Source organism: Scomber japonicus, chromosome 7, assembly GCF_027409825.1.
Source record: "Scomber japonicus isolate fScoJap1 chromosome 7, fScoJap1.pri, whole genome shotgun sequence".
NCBI lineage: Eukaryota > Metazoa > Chordata > Actinopteri > Scombriformes > Scombridae > Scomber > Scomber japonicus.
The window spans coordinates 36,153,707-36,174,552 of NC_070584.1; the positions used below are offsets into that span (position 1 = coordinate 36,153,707).

General features: G+C 44.6%; 3 protein-coding genes and 1 long non-coding RNA gene across 5 annotated transcripts in view; 2 read left to right on the forward strand and 2 right to left on the reverse strand.

Annotated features, from left to right (window-relative positions):
- The window catches only part of slc30a7 (solute carrier family 30 member 7), a 15,345-nt gene extending 12,766 nt beyond the window's left edge, over positions 1 to 2,579 (forward strand). For both annotated transcript variants that reach the window (XM_053322165.1, XM_053322166.1), the window contains 3 exons: positions 1,620 to 1,710; positions 1,796 to 1,945; positions 2,164 to 2,579. In XM_053322165.1, coding sequence (XP_053178140.1) covers positions 1,620 to 1,710; positions 1,796 to 1,945; positions 2,164 to 2,211 — 289 coding nt within the window. In that variant the 3' untranslated portion in view covers positions 2,212 to 2,579. The remainder of the gene's footprint in view (positions 1 to 1,619; positions 1,711 to 1,795; positions 1,946 to 2,163) is intronic.
- LOC128361649 (uncharacterized) lies at positions 249 to 745 on the reverse strand. The gene is made up of 3 exons (XR_008321598.1): positions 726 to 745; positions 541 to 622; positions 249 to 296 (listed from the first exon to the last, which is right to left on the reverse strand). It is a non-coding gene; the product is annotated as an uncharacterized LOC128361649 (long non-coding RNA).
- A 128-nt stretch (positions 2,580 to 2,707) lies between the features above and the next one.
- Positions 2,708 to 8,367, reverse strand: dph5 (diphthamide biosynthesis 5). The gene is made up of 7 exons (XM_053322168.1): positions 8,133 to 8,367; positions 6,798 to 6,922; positions 4,983 to 5,091; positions 4,281 to 4,401; positions 3,315 to 3,354; positions 3,083 to 3,186; positions 2,708 to 2,985 (listed from the first exon to the last, which is right to left on the reverse strand). Exons 1-7 carry the CDS (start codon positions 8,265 to 8,267, stop codon positions 2,753 to 2,755), a joined length of 867 nt encoding a protein of 288 aa, XP_053178143.1. The 5' UTR covers positions 8,268 to 8,367; the 3' UTR covers positions 2,708 to 2,752.
- Positions 8,368 to 19,116: 10,749 nt separating this feature from the next.
- Positions 19,117 to 20,441, forward strand: s1pr1 (sphingosine-1-phosphate receptor 1). Its single transcript, XM_053322167.1, has one exon. The coding sequence runs from the start codon at positions 19,242 to 19,244 to the stop codon at positions 20,373 to 20,375; it is 1,134 nt and encodes a 377-aa protein (XP_053178142.1). The 5' UTR covers positions 19,117 to 19,241; the 3' UTR covers positions 20,376 to 20,441.
- The last annotated feature ends 405 nt before the right edge of the window (positions 20,442 to 20,846 follow it).

The following is a 20,846-nucleotide window of genomic DNA, read 5'->3' on the forward strand; positions in this document are numbered from 1 at the left end:
GTCACTAGAACCTTCGATTGATCACTAGAACCTTCTGTTGGTCACTAGAACCTTCTGATTGATCACTAGAACCTTCTGTTGGTCACTAGAACCTTCTGTTGGTCACTAGAACCTTCTGGTTGATCACTAGAACCTTCGATTGATCACTAGAACCGTCGATTGATCACTGGAACCTTCTGATTGATCACTAGAACCTTCTGTTGATCACTAGAACCTTCTGATTGATCACTAGAACCTTCTGTTGGTCACTAGAACCTTCTGTTGGTCACTAGAACCTTCTGATTGATCACTAGAACCTTCGATTGATCACTGGAACCTTCTGATTGATCACTAGAACCTTCTGTTGATCACTAGAACCTTCTGATTGGTCACTAGAACCTTCTGATGGTCACTAGAACCTTCTGATGGTCACTAGAACCTTCTGTTGGTCACTAGAACCTTCTGATTGATCACTAGAACCTTCTGTTGGTCACTAGAACCTTCTGTTGGTCACTAGAACCTTCTGATTGATCACTAGAATCTTCGATTGATCACTAGAACCGTCGATTGATCACTAGAACCTTCTGATTGATCACTAGAACCTTCTGATTGATCACTAGAGCCTTCTGTTGGTCACTAGAACCTTCTGATTGATCACTAGAACCTTCTGTTGGTCACTAGAACCTTCTGATTGATCACTAGAACCGTCTGTTGGTCACTAGAACCTTCTGATTGATCACTAGAACCTCTATAAAGAAAGTAATCTGGTTGTTTTCCTTCATTAAAAACTTTAAAACTACTTTAAGCTTTAAGCTGAAGTTAAAGAACATCAGCGGTCTCTCCACATGACGGGAACATGAAGCCCACAGTTATCTGAACGCTGATCGATCGATCGATTGATTGATTGATCGATGGATTGCCTGCCTGCTGATCGATCAGGTTCCGGCTGACGTAGCGTCTGTCTGGAACCTGAAGGCTTCTTTGGAAAATGTCTCCTCTGATGTAAAGAATGTGTGATTAGTAGTGAATGTGCTCCGGCCGGCCAAACCGCCGGCATGGAAACAGTTGTGGCGTCCAGCTCCTCTGGATGTAAACGCCGCGGTCAGATTTCCCAGAAGCCCCGGCGGTGACTGCAGCTGATGTGGTTTGATAGGCTGGAAGTGAACACAGCTGCAGATTTAAACAGTCAGCAGAGCGGAGAGCAGAGCGGAGCTGTGGTCAGCTGACTGGCCTTCAGCCAACCACAGCAGAGCCGAGCTGTGGTCAGCCAACCACAGCCCACCACAGGCATCACGTTACTGAGCTGGAAACTGCCAGTCACCCCGAACCAGAGCCGCTACACCCAGCTACAGCTACACCCAACTACACCAAGCTACAACCCGGCTACACCATGCTACACCTAACCAGCTACACCCAGCTACACCTAACCAGCTACACCAAGCTACAGCTACACCCAACTACACCAAGCTACACCTAACCAGCTACACCAAGCTACATCTAACCAGCTACACCCAGCTACACATTACCAGTTACACCCAACTACACCCAGCTACACCCAACCAGCTACACTAAACCAGTTACATATCTGTATTATATCAGACGCTCTGATTGGCTGTAACACTCTGACCTTTGACCCTCAGCGTGGTGCCGTTGCTACGGGAGTCGATCGGGATCCTGATGCAGAGGACGCCGCCGTCCCTGGACCAGGCGCTTCCTGAGTGCTACCAGAGGGTGAGAAGCAGCCACCACATACCTCCACCTGCCGGGCGGGGGGGGGCCTTCGGGTTAGTCTAACTCCTGCTCGTGTTGTGTTCAGGTGCAGCAGCTGCAGGGAGTTTACAACCTGCAGGATCCTCACTTCTGGACCCTTTGTACCGACGTCTACATCGGAACCCTGAAGCTGCTGGTCGCCCCCGACGCCGACACGCGCTGGATCCTCAGCCAGACGCACCACATCTTCACACAGGTACCTGAACGCACCACAGCTTCACACAGGTACCTGAACGCACCACAGCTTCACACAGGTACCTGAACGCACCACAGCTTCACACAGGTACCTGAACGCACCACAGCTTCACACAGGTACCTGAACACACCACAGCTTCACACAGGTACCTGAACGCCCCGTAGCTCCAGTATTATTATAGTATGTGTATATTAACAACCCCCCCCCCCTCTCTCTAGGCGGGGGTGCGGCAGCTCTACGTTCAGGTCGACGTGGCAGCGATGTAGAAGCTCCGCCTCTCTGAGACTCTGGGACCAATCCATGGTGACCTCTGAGGTCACTGCAGGACAGACTGGGGGGGCGGGGCTTACAGAGAACTTTGAATTAAAGCCCCCACCCCCCCTCCATGCCCCCCCTTGTTTGTTTTTTAATCTCTCTCTGTCGACTGGAGCAAAGCATTCTGGGTAAGTGCCTTCATCATGAATCAGAGACAATCTGACCCCGCCCCCCCCGATGACATCACAGCTGGGACCAGACAGCTGATTGGTCCTTGGTGTGTGTGATGTCACTGTTTTTAGGTGCCAAATCATGTGATCAGATCATGTGATCATGTGACCAGTCGGTGGGTTTTCTGTAATAAATGATTCCAAAGTGATTATTGATTATTGATCTGTTTATTGATGACATCACAGCAGCAAAACCTCAGTCTGTACAGGTGTGTGTGTGTAGGTGTGTGTGTTAGGAGGTCCAGGTGTGTTAGGAGGTCCAGGTGAGTGTGTGTGTGTGTGTGTGTAGGTGTAGGTGTGTTAGGAGGTGTGTGTGTGTGTGTTAGGAGGTCCAGGTGGAGCTGTCTATCTCCTGCAGCTGTAGAGGTGCGTTTGGTTCCGTGCTGAGTTTCAGCAGGTCCACCTCCAGCGGGTGGAGTCTGCCGGTGACGACCAGCGAATGGAGCGGAGCGCCGAGGTCACATGACACCAGCTGACGAAGCGTCCCGGTCCGGATCTGCTGGTCGTCGGCGCCGAGCCGAGCGACGCCGACACACACTGTGTCCTCCGTCACACCTGAAACACACCCGGGCGTCTGATTGGCTGCAGTCACAACATTTCAAAATAAAGGTCAAATATCACAACAGGAAGAGAAACAGCTGCTGTCACTCACCTAGCTCCTCCCCTTCCTCCCGCCTCCTCTCGATGATCTGGATCAGCTGATCAGCAGCCTGCTGGACCGTCATGAAGCGAGGAGGCTCGAAGATCTTATTCCCTCTGAGAGACACACACACACATTAATATACACACACACACACACATTAATACACACACACACTAATATTAATACACACACACATTAATATACACACTAGGACTATGACATCACAGGAAGTGTTTCTTACCTCATCATGTTCTCGATGGACTGCTCTTTAACTTTAATGTCTGTAAAACAAATCAAACATTGATTCCTCAGAACGAGTTGCAGCGCCTCCGTCAGGCCAATCATGAAAGTTCAGCACTAAACACTCAGATGTCCTGTTTTTAAACGAGGCTTCAGGCCAGTAGAGACATGAACAAAGCTCATTACACAGTCAGCTGGTGGGGGGGGGTCTCGGGGGTCTCTGGGGGGGTCTACTGGTGATTGATGGGGTGTCTGGTCTGAATAAACTAACACCTGGTGGCCAGACCCTGAATGCATCGTCCACAGACAGAAACGTTTGAGTCGTAACAAAAAACAGCTGATTATGCTGCTGAGGACGATGCGTTCAGGGTCCAGCTCTGTGTTCACGTCTGAACCCTGCAGGCGATGCGTTCAGGGTCCAGCTCGGTGTTCACGTCTGAACCCTGCAGGCGATGCGTTCAGGGTCCAGCTCGGTGTTCACGTCTGAACCCTGCAGGCGATGCGTTCAGGGTCCAGCTCGGTGTTCACGTCTGAACCCTGCAGGCGATGCGTTCAGGGTCCAACTCGGTGTTCACGTCTGAACCCTGCAGACGATGCGTTCAGGGTCCAGTTCTGTGTTCACGTCTGAACCCTGCAGACGATGCGTTCAGGGTCCAGCTCTGTGTTCACGTCTGAACCCTGCAGGCGATGCGTTCGGGGTCCAGCTCTGTGTTCACGTCTGAACCCTGCAGACGATGCGTTCGGGGTCCAGCTCGGTGTTCACGTCTGAACCCTGCAGGCGATGCGTTCGGGGTCCAGCTCTGTGTCATGTTTGGTTCAGATGTTTTTATGTTTAATGTTTAATTCACTGTCTGTAAACTTTGTACAGGAAACACATCAGAAAGATTCAGGTGTGTGTGTGTGTGTGTGTGTGTGTGTGTGTGTGTGTGTGTGTGTGTGTGTGTGTGTGTGTGTGTGTGTGTCTCACCCAGCAGACAGAGCGTGTGCATTCCAGCTGTTCTGTTTTTACAGATTTTGTCGTAGAAGCTCTCTGGTTTCCACGTGTCCGTCCAAAACACCAGAGACACCGTCTCCCCGAAGTTATACAGCTGAGACACACACACACACACACACACACACACACACACACACACACACACACACACACACACACACACACACACGTCAAAAGTCACATGACTGTTCGTGTATATAAAGAGGAAATGGAGACTCGTGAATTAAGCTGTTTCCTGTTATCAGCTGCTCGCACGCAAACACACACACGCTCACACACACACACACACGCTCATACACACACACACACACACGCAGGTCAGGTGGCCAGCAGCACCTGACAGAGTGGAGCGTCTTCCTGCAGAGAGGATCTTTGACCACAGACTGCGGGGGGGAGGGGGGGTGTTATTGGGTTATTGACTCCCAGTGGAGGGAACGCAGCTCATTAACATAACTCGCCCCTCATTAGCATAGTAACGGCCTCCCAGAGGGGGCCCTGCTCTCTGATTGGCTGCTCTGACAGCTCAGTTATTGATGAGGTCACATTAAAGCCGCGTCTGATGCAGCAGATGGACATCAGCGTGATGTCACTGATGATGTCACTAAGCTCACCACATGTTCACATTCAGTCTGTTCAGTCAGCTGTGACTCAGAGCAGGCGAGTCATGTGACCTACCTGCAGGCCGCAGCAGCCAATGGCGTTCATGATGGAGGCATTATGGATGACTCTGTACGGTATCCCAGCATGCACTGCTCTGAGGACCAGGTCACTGTGTGTGGTCGCTCTGCAGGAAACAAACAGAACATGTACTAATACTGCAGATAGTATTACTAGTAAAAGTACTGCAGTATTATAGTGATGTAGTATGTAGTATTACAGTAAAAGTACTGCAGTATTATAGTGATGTAGTATGCAGTATTACAGTAAAAGTACTGCAGTATTATAGTGATGTAGTATGTAGTATTACAGTAAAAGTACTGCAGTATTATAGTGATGTAGTATGCAGTATTACAGTAAAAGTACTGCAGTATTATAGTGATGTAGTATTACAGTAAAAGTACTGCAGTATTATAGTGATGTAGTATGTAGTATTACAGTAAAAGTACTGCAGTATTATAGTGATGTAGTATGTAGTATTACAGTAAAAGTACTGCAGTATTATAGTGATGTAGTATGCAGTATTACAGTAAAAGTACTGCAGTATTATAGTGATGTAGTATTACAGTAAAAGTACTGCAGTATTATAGTGATGTAGTATGTAGTATTACAGTAAAAGTACTGCAGTATTATAGTGATGTAGTATGCAGTATTACAGTAAAAGTACTGCAGTATTATAGTGATGTAGTATGCAGTATTACAGTAAAAGTACTGCAGTATTATAGTGATGTAGTATGTAGTATTACAGTAAAAGTACTACAGTATTATAGTGATGTAGTATGCAGTATTACAGTAAAAGTACTACAGTATTATAGTGATGTAGTATGCAGTATTACAGTAAAAGTACTGCAGTATTACACTACTTTATATACAGTTAGCTAGTTTAGTCCAGTGGTTCCCAACCTAGGGGTGGGGTCCCTCCGAAGGGTCAGCAGGTAAATGTGAGGGCTGCTGAGATGATTAATGGAGAGGAAAGTGTGTTTTCAGTTTTTGGACTTTTTCTCTAATCTTTGGATTATTTGAACATTTATTGAAATGTAAAGTATAGTATAGTATAGTATAAGTATAGTTATAGTATAGTATAGAGTAAAGTATAGTATAGTATAGTATAGTATAGTGTAAGTATAGTGTATAGTATAGTATAGTATAGTATAGTATAGTGTAGTATAGTGTAGTATAGTATAGTATAGTATAGTATAGTATAGTATAGTATAGTATAGTATAGTATAGTGTAGTGTAGTGTAGTGTAGTATAAGTATAGTATAGTGTAGTATAAGTATAGTATAGTATAGTATAGTATAGTATAGTATAGTATAGTATAAGTATAGTATAGTATAGTATAGTATAAGTATAGTATAGTATAGTATAGTATAGTATAGTATAGTATAGTATAGTATAGTATAGTATAGTATAGAGTATAGTATAGTATAGTATAGTATAGTATAGTATAGTATAGTATAGTGTAGTACAGAGTAAAGTATAAAGTGACTCACAGTAACAGAACAGAGAATAACAACATGAGCAGCAGTTTGATGGTTTGGTTTTAAACAGTATAATTAACATTTTAACATTTTGATGATCTCACTGGAAAGTTATCGATCTACGTTTCCTGAGGTTTAAACCCAGAGTGACTGTGAGGGTTAGGGGTAAGGGGGGTTAGTGGGTTGGGGGGGTAAGGGTGGTTAGGCTGTGAGGTCGTTCTGAGGTGAACAGCAGCAGGGTGATTACCTCTCTCAGGAATTTGGTGGTTTATTGGAGAATGTGCAGAAGCATAAAGTGAGCAGTGTCTGACTCAGCAGCTGATCTGTGGGATCAATAGGAGGCTGGACTCACCCGAACGGATCCCCCACCACCAGGAACGCCACGTCAGTCACATCCGCATCCTTCAGGATCTCATCAGACCCCTGCTCCACCAGATCCCGGTCCGCCAGGATCAGCTCCTTCCCATAATACTCCTCCTGAGGCAGGAAGATCACCGTTAGCATGCTGCTAAAGAAGCTAACACACACCCTAACATCATAGTAACTACATGAAAACCTCCAGTCTCTGACTCTGTACTGGGTTAGGGTTAGTCTCCTTATTGCTGCTTCAACCAGTATAAAGTATAAAGTGCAGAAGAGCTGCTACAGGAAGCTGATCAGTGTTTCCTCAAGTCCTTCCTGTCTCTGACCCCCCCTGGGAAACCTAAACCAGCAGTGAGGGTGAACTGGAAACGTCTGGTATGGACTGGCAGACTGGGATGAAGCTGACGCTGCTGCTGAAAGGCTCCGGCTGATCGTTGAACCTGATTCAGGAGGAGCAATGCGGATTCTGTCCGTGGAACAGTGGACCAGCTCTTCACCCTGCAGGGATCCTGGAGGGGTCATGGGAGTTCACACATCCAGTCTACATGTGCTTTGTGGACTTGGAGAAGGCTTAGGACCGTGACCCTCGGGGGACCTTGTGGGAGTTTGGGGTACCAGGGTCTCTGCTGCGAGCCATTGGGTCTCACAGACACAACCGCTGTGAGAGCTGTGTTCACATTCTCTGCAGTAAGTCAGACCTGGTCTCAGTGGGTGTTGGGCTCCATCAGGGCTGCCCCTGGTCTCTGATCCTGTTTGTGATCTTCATGGACAGAGTCTCAAGGTGCAGCCGGGGGGGAGGAGAGAGTCCAGTTTGGGGACCTCAGAATCACCTCTCTGCTTTCTGTGGTTGATGTTGTTCTGCTGGACTCTACAGGTGAAGTGGTCAGATGGAGCTTTTCCACTCTACATTTCTAGCTGGACCCTGAGAGCTGGGTTCACTGTCTCTGCAGTGAGATCCTGATCCATTAGGACTGATCCTGGTCTCTGATCCTTTATACAGGAGTAAAGTAGCTCTTCACTCAGTAGTGTAGAGTCAGTAATGTTTATTATATTATATTTATTAACATGTCTGCTCTGTGTGTGTGTGTTGGGATAATAATGTAGAATATCACATTATATATTATTATATCTTTGTTATTCTCATCAGATCTGACCTTTAATCCCTGCTGCCATGACAACTGTTCCTGTCATAACCTGAACATGTGAATATAATACTACTACTAGGCTACGACTACGACTACTACTACTAGGCTACGACTACTACTACTAATAATAATAATAATAATAATGATAATGATAGTAATAATAATAATAATAATAGTACCAGGGCTTCCTTCCCTACAGTCAGGATGGAGGTGTAGGCTTCCAGGTAAACTCTGCTGCATCTCTTCACCACCTGCAGACCTTTAACTGTGATATCAGCTGCGTCTCCGAGTCCGAGACCGATCAGGTAGAACATCTCTCCGGTGGACCGGTGCTGCTGCTCGGTGCTGCTGGTCGGTCGGTCGGTCGGTCTCTCTCTCTCTCTCTCTCTCTCTCTCTCTCTCTCTCTGTCTGTCTCTAAACTTTCTGCTTCCTGTCTTCACGTGTTCTCACCGGCAGCGACTGCAGCATGGTTTGCCGTAAAACGGTTATTTTACGACATTTTACGACGGTTACAGTCGCGTTGCGTTCTTGTGTCGTCAGGGTTACACCAATATTTAACATCAGCTGATAAACGCAGCTGCACAGACATGATATTACTCTCACACGTCATCTATTATTATATATTATTATTATATTAGTATTTATTATGTATTATATAAATCATTATTTATTATTATAAATTATGTTGTAGCCTATTATTATATATTATTTATTATCATAGGTAATAAAACTCTTTACTCTCAGGACATTTAAAACTTGACAAACTGAGTGAAATAAAGATGTTGGAGGATTTTAATCTGAATTAAAGACTTTATTAATATTTCAGAGAGAACAGAGTCACACATTAAAGCTGCATTATATCATAAACCACAGATGTATGAGGAGAGACGTGTGTGTGTGTTTGAAACAGGGAAGAATCTGTTTATTAGGGATTTAAATCCATTTTTATCTCATAAAAAAGGAACAAAAATGTTCCTGTTTGAAGTTTAATAAGTTTCTGAATAGTTTGAAACAAATGATAAAAAGTTCGTTAGAAGCAGAAGTTTAAAAAACATGAAGTGTTTCTGTATTAAAGTTCCTCTGATTTCATGATTTATTGATATTAACATGAATCTGTTTCTGTTCTTTATGTATAAACACGACTCAGAGATGTGTGTTAGTCTCCATCAGAGGTGGACAGAGTACACAACTTCACTACTTGAGTACAGATACTCATTGTCAAATATTACTCCAATACAAGTAAAAGTAGCTTAGTCAAAATATTACTGAAGTAAAAGTATTTAAAAAATATCTCAGGAAATACAGGAAGTAGTTTTATTGTCATTATACAAAATACACTGATGTGATTCTGCTACAGACTGTTTATAGAACACAGTTACATTTCAACACACCTAACCCCCAACCATGACCCCCCCCCCACCCCAACCCCAACCCTAACCCCTACCTTGGACTCTAACCCCCAACCATGACCCCCCCCCCCCCCACCCTAACCCTAACCCCTACCTTAGACTCTAACCCCCAACCATGACCCCCCCCCCCCCACCCTAACCCCTACCTTGGACTCTAACCCCCAACCATGAACCCCCCCCCCCCACCCTAACCCCTACCTCAGACTCTTTGAACAGGAAGTCAACTTAATCATTCTGCACTGCAACAGTTCTCGTATGTTTAAACCGTTTAAAAATGACAACTACGATACTAAAGCACACTTATGTTTAAAATGTTCATCTGCAATTTAACAAACATTAAGCTAGCTAACGTTAGTAGCTAACATTAAGCTAGCTAACGTTAGCAGCTACTTTACCACGACATACTTTTACAGGTTGGAAGACGAGTTTTTGTAGGCTGTGATATAATTAGTTTGCGGTAAACTCAACAAACATTTAAACTGAAACGAACAAACATGGGTTTGAGATAAGTCCACTTAAACACACTGTAGGTGATCTAATATTTAATATCTATCATTCTTTTGTGGTTACACCATTTGACATTTTGTGGTTACACCATTTGACATTTTCAGGAGCATTCAGTCTTTTGGTATAAAATGGGTCAAATGTCATTTCAAATCTCTCTTATTGATCTTTTTTTAATATATTGATTATATTGAACTGGGCGTAACCTCCATGATGTCTTGCTGCGGAGTTCAGTCTGAATTTATCTAGAAAACCAACAAAAATACTAAATGTACATTTTAACAAACCTGATGCTGCTTTTAAATCTAGTTTAATCTCTCTCTCTCTGTCTCTCTCTCTCTCTGTCTCTCTCTCTCTCTCTCTGTCTCTCTCTGTCTCTCTCTGTCTCTCTCTCTCTCTGTCTCTGTCTCTGTCTGTCTCTCTCTCTCTCTCTGTCTGTCTCTCTCGCTCTCTCTCGGCTGCTCTTGGTCGCCTGGTTGTTTCCATGGTGACGGCCGCCGGCAGCGCGGCGTGTGAAAGTGTTGGAGTTGTGAATGAGGCGGTGGGAAAAACTTTTCTCCTCAGTCTGTTGTGGTAAACAAGCCTCAGTGGACCACGTGACACCCCCCCCCACCACCACCACCACCACCACACACACACACACACTCTTTTAACTGGGAACCAGTTAATGACTGGGATGGTTGGTGGGTTACATAATGGGCTCCTCTGGAGGGGAGGGGGGCCTTTGTGTGGGGGTTCAGGGTTTGTTCGGCTCCAGTCATCCAGAGAATCTGTTCCAGCTCCGTTAACTGTTTCACACATCAGACCTGAACCTGTTAGAGGTACTAGTACTTTACTGTAGTACAGTTAGAGGTACTAGTACTTTACTGTAGTACAGTTAGAGCTACTAGTACTTTACTGTAGTACAGTTAGAGGTACTAGTACTTTACTGTAGTACAGTTTGAGGTACTAGTACTTTACTGCAGTACAGTTAGAGGTACTAGTACTTTACTGTAGTGCAGTTAGAGGTACTAGTACTTTACTGTAGTACAGTTAGAGGTACTAGTACTATACTGTAGTACAGTTAGAGCTACTCGTACTTTACTGTAGTACAGTTAGAGGTACTAGTACTTTACTGTAGTACAGTTAGAGGTACTAGTACTTTACTGTAGTACAGTTTGAGGTACTAGTACTTTACTGCAGTACAGTTAGAGGTACTTGTACTTTACTGCAGTACAGTTAGAGGTACTAGTACTTTACTGTAGTGCAGTTAGAGGTACTAGTACTTTACTGTAGTACAGTTAGAGGTACTAGTACTATACTGTAGTACAGTTAGAGGTACTAGTACTTTACTGCAGTACTTTACTGTAGTACAGTTAGAGCTACTCGTACTTTACTGTAGTACAGTTAGAGGTACTTGTACTTTACTGTAGTACAGTTAGAGGTACTAGTACTTTACTGCAGTACAGTTAGAGGTACTTGTACTTTACTGCAGTACAGTTAGAGGTACTTGTACTTTACTGTAGTACGGTTAGAGGTACTAGTACTATACTGTAGTACAGTTAGAGGTACTTGTACTTTACTGTAGTACAGTTAGAGGTACTAGTACTTTACTGTAGTACGGTTAGAGGTACTAGTACTTTACTGTAGTACTGTTAGAGGTACTAGTACTTTACTGCAGTACTGTTAGAGGTACTAGTACTTTACTGTAGTACGGTTAGAGGTACTAGTACTTTACTGTAGTGCAGTTAGAGGTACTAGTACTTCACTGCAGTACTTTACTGTAGTACAGTTAGAGGTACTAGTACTTTACTGCAGTACAGTTAGAGGTACTTGTACTTTACTGCAGTACAGTTAGAGGTACTTGTACTTTACTGTAGTACGGTTAGAGGTACTAGTACTATACTGTAGTACAGTTAGAGGTACTTGTACTTTACTGTAGTACAGTTAGAGGTACTAGTACTTTACTGTAGTACGGTTAGAGGTACTAGTACTTTACTGTAGTACTGTTAGAGGTACTAGTACTTTACTGCAGTACTGTTAGAGGTACTAGTACTTTACTGTAGTACGGTTAGAGGTACTAGTACTTTACTGTAGTGCAGTTAGAGGTACTAGTACTTCACTGCAGTACTTTACTGTAGTACAGTTAGAGGTACTAGTACTTTACTGTAGTACAGTTAGAGGTACTAGTACTTTACTATCAGGTGTATTACAGGTGAGCTGTGTGAGGTCAGCAGATTAAACTGATCAAATCTAAACTGGATTAAATGTGTTTGTGTTCAGATCTCTGACTGTGAGACTGAACATGGTGTCATTATTACTCACCTGTCTCCTGTTCTCACCAACACTACAGGTAGAGGCTTTGATTAGATAATAATTAAAAAAGAGAGAGAGAGAGAGAGGGAGAAAGAGAGAGGGAGGACAGGATGAATCAGAGAGGTGGGGTGATGTAGGGGGGCTCAGGAGGCCCTGCTGTCTTTGTAGCTCCCACAGAACTATCTCCAATTACAGGACAAAGGCGACTCATTCAGATCCAGCAGCTCCAACTCTGCAGCTTTGCATGTCTAATGAGTTCCTGCTGAATGCTGAGAGGACCCTGGGGTACTGCAGCGGCCTCAGCCCCCCCCCCCACCAACATCCCCAATGTACCAAAGACACCCCCCCCCAACATCCCCAATGTACCAAAGACACCCCCCCCCCAACATCCCCAATGTCCCAATGACAACCCCCCCCCCACCAACATCCCCAATGTCTAATGATACCCCCCCCCCCACCAACTTCCCTAATGTCCCAATGACAAACCCCCCCACCCACTTCCCCCCTAAGCTGATGATGGTGATGATGATGATGGTGATGGTGATGGTGATGGTGATGGTGATGGTGATGATAGTGATGATGGTGATGATGGTGGTGATGATGTTGATGATGATGATGATGATGATGATGATGATGATGATGGTGATGATGATGGTGATGATGGCGATGATGATGATGATGATGATGATGATGATGATGATGATGATGATGATGATGATGGTGATGATGGTGATGATGGCGATGATGATGATGATGATGATGATGGTGATGGTGATGATGATCGGTGTAGAACCTGCTCTATGCTTTATAAATAAAGATTGATGGATTTATATAATAATTCATAATATAAAATAAACTATGACGTCATCATGTGAGACTCAGAACTGAACTGATGTCAGATTTTTATAAAAAGCTAAACAACTGTCAGTGTGACCTTTGACCTTTCCTCTAACGCCATCATCAGTGATGACGTTCACTTCCTGCTGACTGTTTGTTAGTTTGTTCTGAGGGCGGATCATCTCTGAACTTCCTGATCAGCTGATTATTCTGCAGCAGACAAACAACCCACAGCAGCAGCAGCAGCATCACACAGCTCATGACAACATACTGCACGTAGTCCACACTCTACCTCAACTCATTTAATTGGGTTGTAACCATGGTAACAAATGAGTTTTTGGCTCCATTGGTTCTGATTTTGGGGAATCTAATCCTCTGACCCTCACAGAGCTGCCGGCTGCTCACCACGTTCCTCACTGATCTCTGCACCACGGAGGAGACGCTCAATACAAGATTTATAACATGAGGATTGTTTTATTAACATGAGGAGTCAGGATATGATGAAGATCAATAGAAGCTGATCAGAGTGAAACACTGATTCAGTCCTCCATCACTGACGTTTATCAGCTGATCATTAACAGCTGAAATCTTTCCTCCTGAAACTACATTTATATATTTATATATTAATACATTTATCAGTCTGAGCTGCTGAATCCTGCAGCTGTTTGACTTCATGTTAGTTAAAGATTCACTTAAAGGAAAAGTTCACAGTTCCTCTGATCAGTGTTAAAGCAGCAGTCAGCTGTTTATATGACCAGTAAAGACTCTACATGCTCATGAATCTGTTAATATTCAGAATTATATTATATTATATGAACAGGAGGAAAGATTCCAGAGAGGAAAACCTCTTTACTGTTCATATAGACACCTGACTGCTGGTTAACACACACTGGGAACACTGGGAACACTGCACAGGGAGCACAGGGAGCACTGGGAGCACTGGGAACACTGGGAGCACTGGGAACACTGGGAACACAGGGAGCACTGGGAACACTGGGAACACAGGGAACACAGGGAACACTGGGAACACTGGGAACCCCTGGAATGTGTCCTTTAACAGTTAATCCATCTTGAACTTGTTTCTGGTGACAGCAGTGTTATCTGAACGCTCGTCTGTTTATTATGAAGTAAGTGAAACTGCAGACGCAACACACAGATTAACTACACACACACACACACACACACACACACACACACACACAGACAAACGATGGCGAGATGCCACATTCCTCACGACCAGAGAAACAACAAATCACATCATAGGAAGTCAAAGAGGAAGAAGCTGGCTAATGCTTTCCTGTTAAACACACACACACACGCACACACACACACACACACACACACACACACACACACACACACACACACACAGAGAGAGAGTCAGTCCAGACCATAATTACAGGCTGCAGATGTTCAGCATTTAGTTTCACTGCAGCAAAATGTTTCAGAACCAAAAGGATCAGAACCAGAACTCATTGAAGAGTTTCTGAGGACAGACGTGAATATACAGTTACTTCTATGAGATGAACTTTAATATAAGATCAGATCTACACACAATCTGAGACTAATAAACTTTAATAGAAGATCAGATCTACACACAATCTGAGACTAATAAACACAACTAAATAAAAAGTAGAATTCAATCTTTATACATTATACACATTACAGTACTGGATATCTCAGGATCGTATTGTTTCAGGACCAGAACCAGGGACAGGAGTGATGTTCCTGCAAAATTAGGAACTTCAAGTTGTTTTTATGGGCAGCGCCCCCCCCCCCCCCCCACCCGGAGGGGCAGTCCACCTTGTTCCAGCAGAGCACCATGGCCTCAGATGTGGAGGTACTTACTCTCATCCCAACCACTTCACCTGTAGAGTCCAGCAGAACAACATCAACCACATAAAGCAGAGAGGTGATTCTGAGGTCCCCAAACTGGACTCTCTCCTCCCCCCGGCTGCACCTTGAGACTCTGTCACATGTTCAGGTTATGACAGGAACAGTTGTCATGGCAGCAGGGATTAAAGGTCTGATCTGATGAGAATAACAAAGATATAATAATATATAATGTGATATTCTACATTATTATCCCAACACACACACAGAGCAGACATGTTAATAAATATAATATAATAAACATTACTGACTCTACACTACTGAGTGAAGAGCTACTTTACTCCTGTATAAAGGATCAGAGACCAGGATCAGTCCTAATGGACCAGGATCTCACTGCAGAGACAGTGAACCCAGCTCTCAGGGTTCGACTCCATCTGACCACTTCACCTGTAGAGTCCAGCAGAACAACATCAACCACATAAAGCAGAGAGGAGATTCTGAGGTCCCCAAACTGGACTCTCTCCTCCCCCCGGCTGCACCTTGAGACTCTGTCCATGAAGATCACAAACAGGATCAGAGACCAGGGACAGCCCTGATGGAGCCCAACACCCACTGAGACCAGGTCTGACTTACTGCAGAGGATGTGAACACAGCTCTCACAGCGATTGTATAGGGACCCAATGGCTCGCAGCAGAGACCCTGGTACCCCGAACTCCCACAAGGTCCCCCGAGGGACACGGTCCTAAGCCTTCTCCAAGTCCACAAAGCACATGTAGACTCGATGTGTGAACTCCCATGACCCCTCCAGGATCCCTGCAGGCTGAAGAGCTGGTCCACTGTTCCACGGACAGAATCCACATTGCTCCTCCTGAATCAGGTTCAACGATCAGCGGGAGCCTTTCAGCAGCAGCTTCTCCTGGAGGCTGAGTTGTGTGATCCTGGTCGTTGGGGCCTCCGGTCCCCTTCTTAAAGATGGGGACCAACATCCCGGTCTGCCAGTCCAAGGGTTCTGTCCCCAATCTCCATGACTGCCCCACAATGTCCAGAGCCTTCAGCACCCCCCCCCCCCCCCACTGAGGAGCTGTTTAACTACCTTAGAGACCTCTGAGCAGGACCATGACTCTCCCTAATGCCTACTTGACACCGCGCCCCTTCGGGCTGAACCCAGCTGGGTCCCTTGGATCAAGGCCCCGCAACCAGACCAGACCTGGCTCCAGGACTTCCAGGCGAGGTTCTCACCTCTCTTACTCGTTGCTTTGTTGTAGAATCGCTCTTAGTCTGGATCCTCACCGGGGCCCGTCTGCTTGGGGAGATCCTACAAGGGGCTAGCTGGGACATGTAAAGCCCCCCCTGCCCCCCCCCCTCCCAATAAGGTGGTGATGTCATTTCATAAATGTTTTACATTTAACATTTTTTTCCATTTTCATAATTTGTTTTTCTTGTTCATTAGTTTCAAACTGTTTCCGTTTGTTGGTCTCGTGTGAAATCACTAACCTGAGTTACAACCAGGGTGTAAATAAAGTTTTTGGGCGTCTCTGCTCTGATTATTAATAAAGTTTAAAGTAGTTAGTGTTTCTGTGCTGCTTGGTTCCCGTTTCCCTCCAGCCGTCGTCATGGTGACTCTCAGCTATGCAGAGTCTGAATACAGCCGGCCGCTTCGAGGAAAGACTCCTTTGTTACCCTCGAACCCCCTGTGCCCCCCCCCCCCCCATCCCCGTTTCTGTTCATCTCATTTTTAGACTCTGAGCAGCAAACAGGAAACCAACCGTGTTCAGGTCACATGTCCAACACAAGATTTCACCATGGTTCCAGTTTAATCTTCATATACTGGGAACCGTATATCTGTCAGTATGTTCCCAGTATAATACTGGGAACATACTGTTCGATGCATATTGGGAATATATATTGGAAACATCCCAGTATATTATTAGGAACAATGGAAATATACTGGGGATATACGAAGTGGAAACATATAAAACTGTAAGATTTTAATTCCAGTATAATTACAAAATGGTCTCAATAGGTTTCCAATAGAATACAATTGTGAATATATTCAGTATACTTCCAGTATATTATATATATGCCAGTAAATACCAAGTGTATTCCCAGTGTTCCCAACATATTATACATATATTTACAATACAATTGAAATATGATATTCCAGTATGTATTATAGCATATCCCAGTATATTCCCAATACAGTTCCAGACTACAGACTCTGGAAATGAATGGGACATACTGGTAATATATTAGATTGGCACCACAGTGGAATCACTGGAGCCTGTACATCATGTTTTACATCATACTGACACATAATATGTTCCTAATATCCTGGAGATGGTTTGTGGTCATACTGGGAGAATATTGGGAACATAATAACAGCATATAGCCAGTTAGTAATTTCACAGTATATTTCCATAATATCCAAACATATAGACCAGTATATTCCAGTATAATTCCAGTATATTCCAGTATGTTTCATGCAGTAATGGTTCATATAGGAATGAAACCATGTGAGAAGTTTAAAGGTTTTCTGTCCTGTTGTTTTATTAAAGTTTGTCTGTTGGTGTAAAATCAGCGACCTTCAGTCTTATTGTGCAGTTAGCAGTTAGCAGCTGTTAGCAGTTAGCAGTTAGCAGCTGTTAGCATTTAGCAGCAGTTAGCAGTTAGCTAACTCAGAGTAATTACTCTTGGAAACATGCTAACGCTGATGAAGAGTCCTGAAGAATAAATGTCAGAATGAATAATGTTTAATATCTGAATGGTTTGGGGGTGTGGGGGGGGGGGGGGGGGTAGGGGTCTGACTCCTCCCCCTGCAGATGAGGTCAGAGGTCAGTGACATTGGGGGGAGGGGGGGGGGGGGGGTCAGTGAGAGTGTGTGTGTGTAACTTATATTTGTTCATTTAATTAATAGAAACAGACTATTCTTTATATATATATATATATATATATATATATATATATATATATATATATATATATATATATACATATATATATACTATATATATATATATATATATATATAGTATATATATATATATATATATAACATTAATAAAGTTTATAATCCTAATAATTAAAGCCTTGTTACAATATGTAAGACATAATAAAAATAAATGTATAAAAGTTTAAACATTAAATCCAACAGAGATTTAATGTTTAATTGATTTCAGTAATAATCCGTTTTTATTTATTTATAAAGAATAAAAGATAAGAGGAGGAGGAGGGAAGCATCTTCATCCTCATCATCCTCAGCAGCGTGTGTGTGTGTGTGTGTGTGTCTCTCTCTCTCTCTCTCTCTCTCTCTCTCTGTGTGTGTGTGTGTGTGTGTGTGTGTGTGTGTGTGTGTATCTCTGTGTGTGTGTGTGTGTGTGTGTGTGTCTCTCTCTCTCTGTGTGTGTGTGTGTGTGTGTGTGTGTGTGTCTCTGTGTGTGTGTGTGTGTGTGTGTGTGTGTGTGTGGTTTCTCTCTGTTCGGCTTCACTCTGCTGTCGGACTGTTTTTTCCTCCGGACTCTGAACTGAAGGTAAAAAGCTTTTTTTCTTTATATTTTCTTTATTGAAGGTTTTAGGGTTTTATGTGACGAAGCTTTCAGGAAGCTTTCAGCAGATTGTCGGTAAAGTTTGAATCAGATTAATTTCGCTTCATGTTCAGTTTTATTCTGTTTTCAGTTTAATGAATAAAAAGTTTCAGCGGAGAAAAAAATCTCAGTTTGAAGTTTTGATGAAAAACTTAAAGAAGAAAAAAAGAAAGAATCAGTTTATTTGTTTTAATGTGGAAAAAATCCGAATGACGGAAAAAAGAGATGAAATGAAGCTTTGATACCGGAGCGGGATCAATCACTCAGAGACGGAAAACACTCAATGTGAGTTTATTAAAGATAAGATTTCAATGTTTCTGGTTTTAATAAAATAAGAATGAATCCTGAGTGTAAAGCTTTTATTGATCTTCGTCATTAAAGGATTTTAAACTGTTTGACGAGTTTAAACGAGACAAAAACGGTCAAATACAAAGCAGCTAGTTTACAGGACCGTGAACGCATCACAGACTCATTAAAACAGTTTTAATAGTTTTATTATATTTTATTGGATCAGCAGCTGCATAAAAAGTGTGAAACTCAAACTTCACAGTTCAGAGTTTGTAGATGAAAACGTTTTAAAGTGTATTAGAGTTTATTCATATATATAAATAACTATATATAAATATAAATATATCTATAACCATATATATAAGTATATATATATATAGTAGTTGTATATTACTGAGGGTGCCGCAGTGGGACTCTAACAGTCTGTCTCCGTCTGCAGGATCATGTCCTCCAGCAGCAGGACCGTCTCTGCTCCTCCTCACAGTTACTATCTGACATGAAGCAGTGAGTGAGGACGCAGCGCCCCCTGCTGGACTCCTGATGGACCTGCAGGCCATGGCTGAGCCCAGCTACTCCGACCTGATCGCCAAACATTACAACCACACCGGCAAGTTCCGCAAGACGGAGCAGGACTCTGGTCTGAAGGCCGACTCGGTGGTCTTCATCATCGTGTGCTGCTTCATCATCCTGGAGAACATCCTGGTCCTGACGACCATCTGGAGAACCAAGAAGTTCCACAAGCCCATGTACTACTTCATCGGGAACCTGGCGCTGTCCGACCTGCTGGCCGGCGTCGTCTACACCGCCAACATCCTGCTGTCGGGCGCCAACACCTACAAGCTGACGCCCACGCAGTGGTTCTTCAGGGAGGGCAGCATGTTCGTGGCGTTGGCGGCGTCGGTCTTCAGCCTGCTGGCCATCGCCATCGAGCGCCACCTCACCATGCTGAAGATGAAGCTGCACAACAACGGCAACACGTGCCGCGTCTTCCTGCTGATCAGCACGGTGTGGATGATCGCGGCGGTGCTCGGCGGCTTGCCGGTGATGGGCTGGAACTGCATCGAGAGTCTGAGCCGCTGCTCCACGGTGCTGCCGCTCTACCACAAGACCTACATCCTGTTCTGCACCACCGTGTTCAGCATCATCCTCATGGCCATCGTGGCGCTCTACGCCCGCATCTACACGCTGGTCCGAACTCGCAGCCGCAAGCTCGTCTTCCGCAAAGTGTCCAACGGCCGCGGCAACGCCGGCGCCAACAGCAAGAGCTCGGAGAAGTCCATGGCGCTGCTGAAGACCGTCATCATCGTCCTGAGCTGCTTCATCGCCTGCTGGGCGCCGCTCTTCATCCTCCTGCTGCTGGACGCCGCCTGCGAGACGCTGAGCTGCCCGATCCTCTACAAGGCCGAGTGGTTCCTGGCGCTCGCCGTCCTGAACTCCGCCATGAACCCGCTCATCTACACGCTGACCAGCAACGAGATGCGCCGGGCCTTCCTGAAGACGCTGCTGTGCTGCACCGCCTGCATCCGGCCCGCCAAGTTCAGCGGGCCGATCATGGGGGCGGAGTTCAGCCGCAGCAAGTCCGATAACTCCTCCCACCCCAACAAGGAGGAGGCGGAGTCCTCGCCGAGGGAGACGACGGCGGCGTCCTCGGGCAACGTCACGTCCTCGTCCTAAAGGAGGCGGACGCACAGAGACGTAGAGTTTGTGTTTGTACAGGAAGTGACATCACAAACAGCTGATCCGGACTCATGGCGAACAGTCACAACCTGCACGAGGATCAGCTGCTTCATCTTCATCTTCATCAGCTCACCTGAACTCACCTGTTAATGTCCTGGACCCTGAGAATCATGTGACTGTTAATGATGAAGCTTTCAGCAGCTCTGAAGATCAATGATGTCATAGTTTACTGACCCGCTAAGAACCAGAACCGGTACGCTAAGAACCAGAACCAGAACCAGAACCGGTAGCACTTACACCTCCAAATATTTAAGGAACACATTCATTCATGAATCACCACAAATATTAAAAATGAACCTGTGAAGTCAGACAGGTGAGTTCAGATGAGTTCAGAGTTCAGGTGAGTTCAGATGAGTTCAGGTGAGTTCAGAGTTCAGGTGAGTTCAGATGAGTTCAGGGCTCAGGTGA

Excerpts from the sequence above, each read along its gene's own strand:
- dph5 (XM_053322168.1), bottom strand. The coding sequence starts at position 8,267 with ATGTTCTACCTGATCGGTCTCGGACTCGGAGACGCAGCTGATATCACA. Across the intron at positions 3,355-4,280 it reads GCACACGCTCTGTCTGCTGG|ACATTAAAGTTAAAGAGCAG; the intron begins GTGAGACACACA and ends TTTGTTTTACAG. Across the intron at positions 3,187-3,314 it reads TCCATCGAGAACATGATGAG|AGGGAATAAGATCTTCGAGC; the intron begins GTAAGAAACACT and ends TGTGTCTCTCAG.
- s1pr1 (XM_053322167.1), top strand. The coding sequence starts at position 19,242 with ATGGACCTGCAGGCCATGGCTGAGCCCAGCTACTCCGACCTGATCGCC.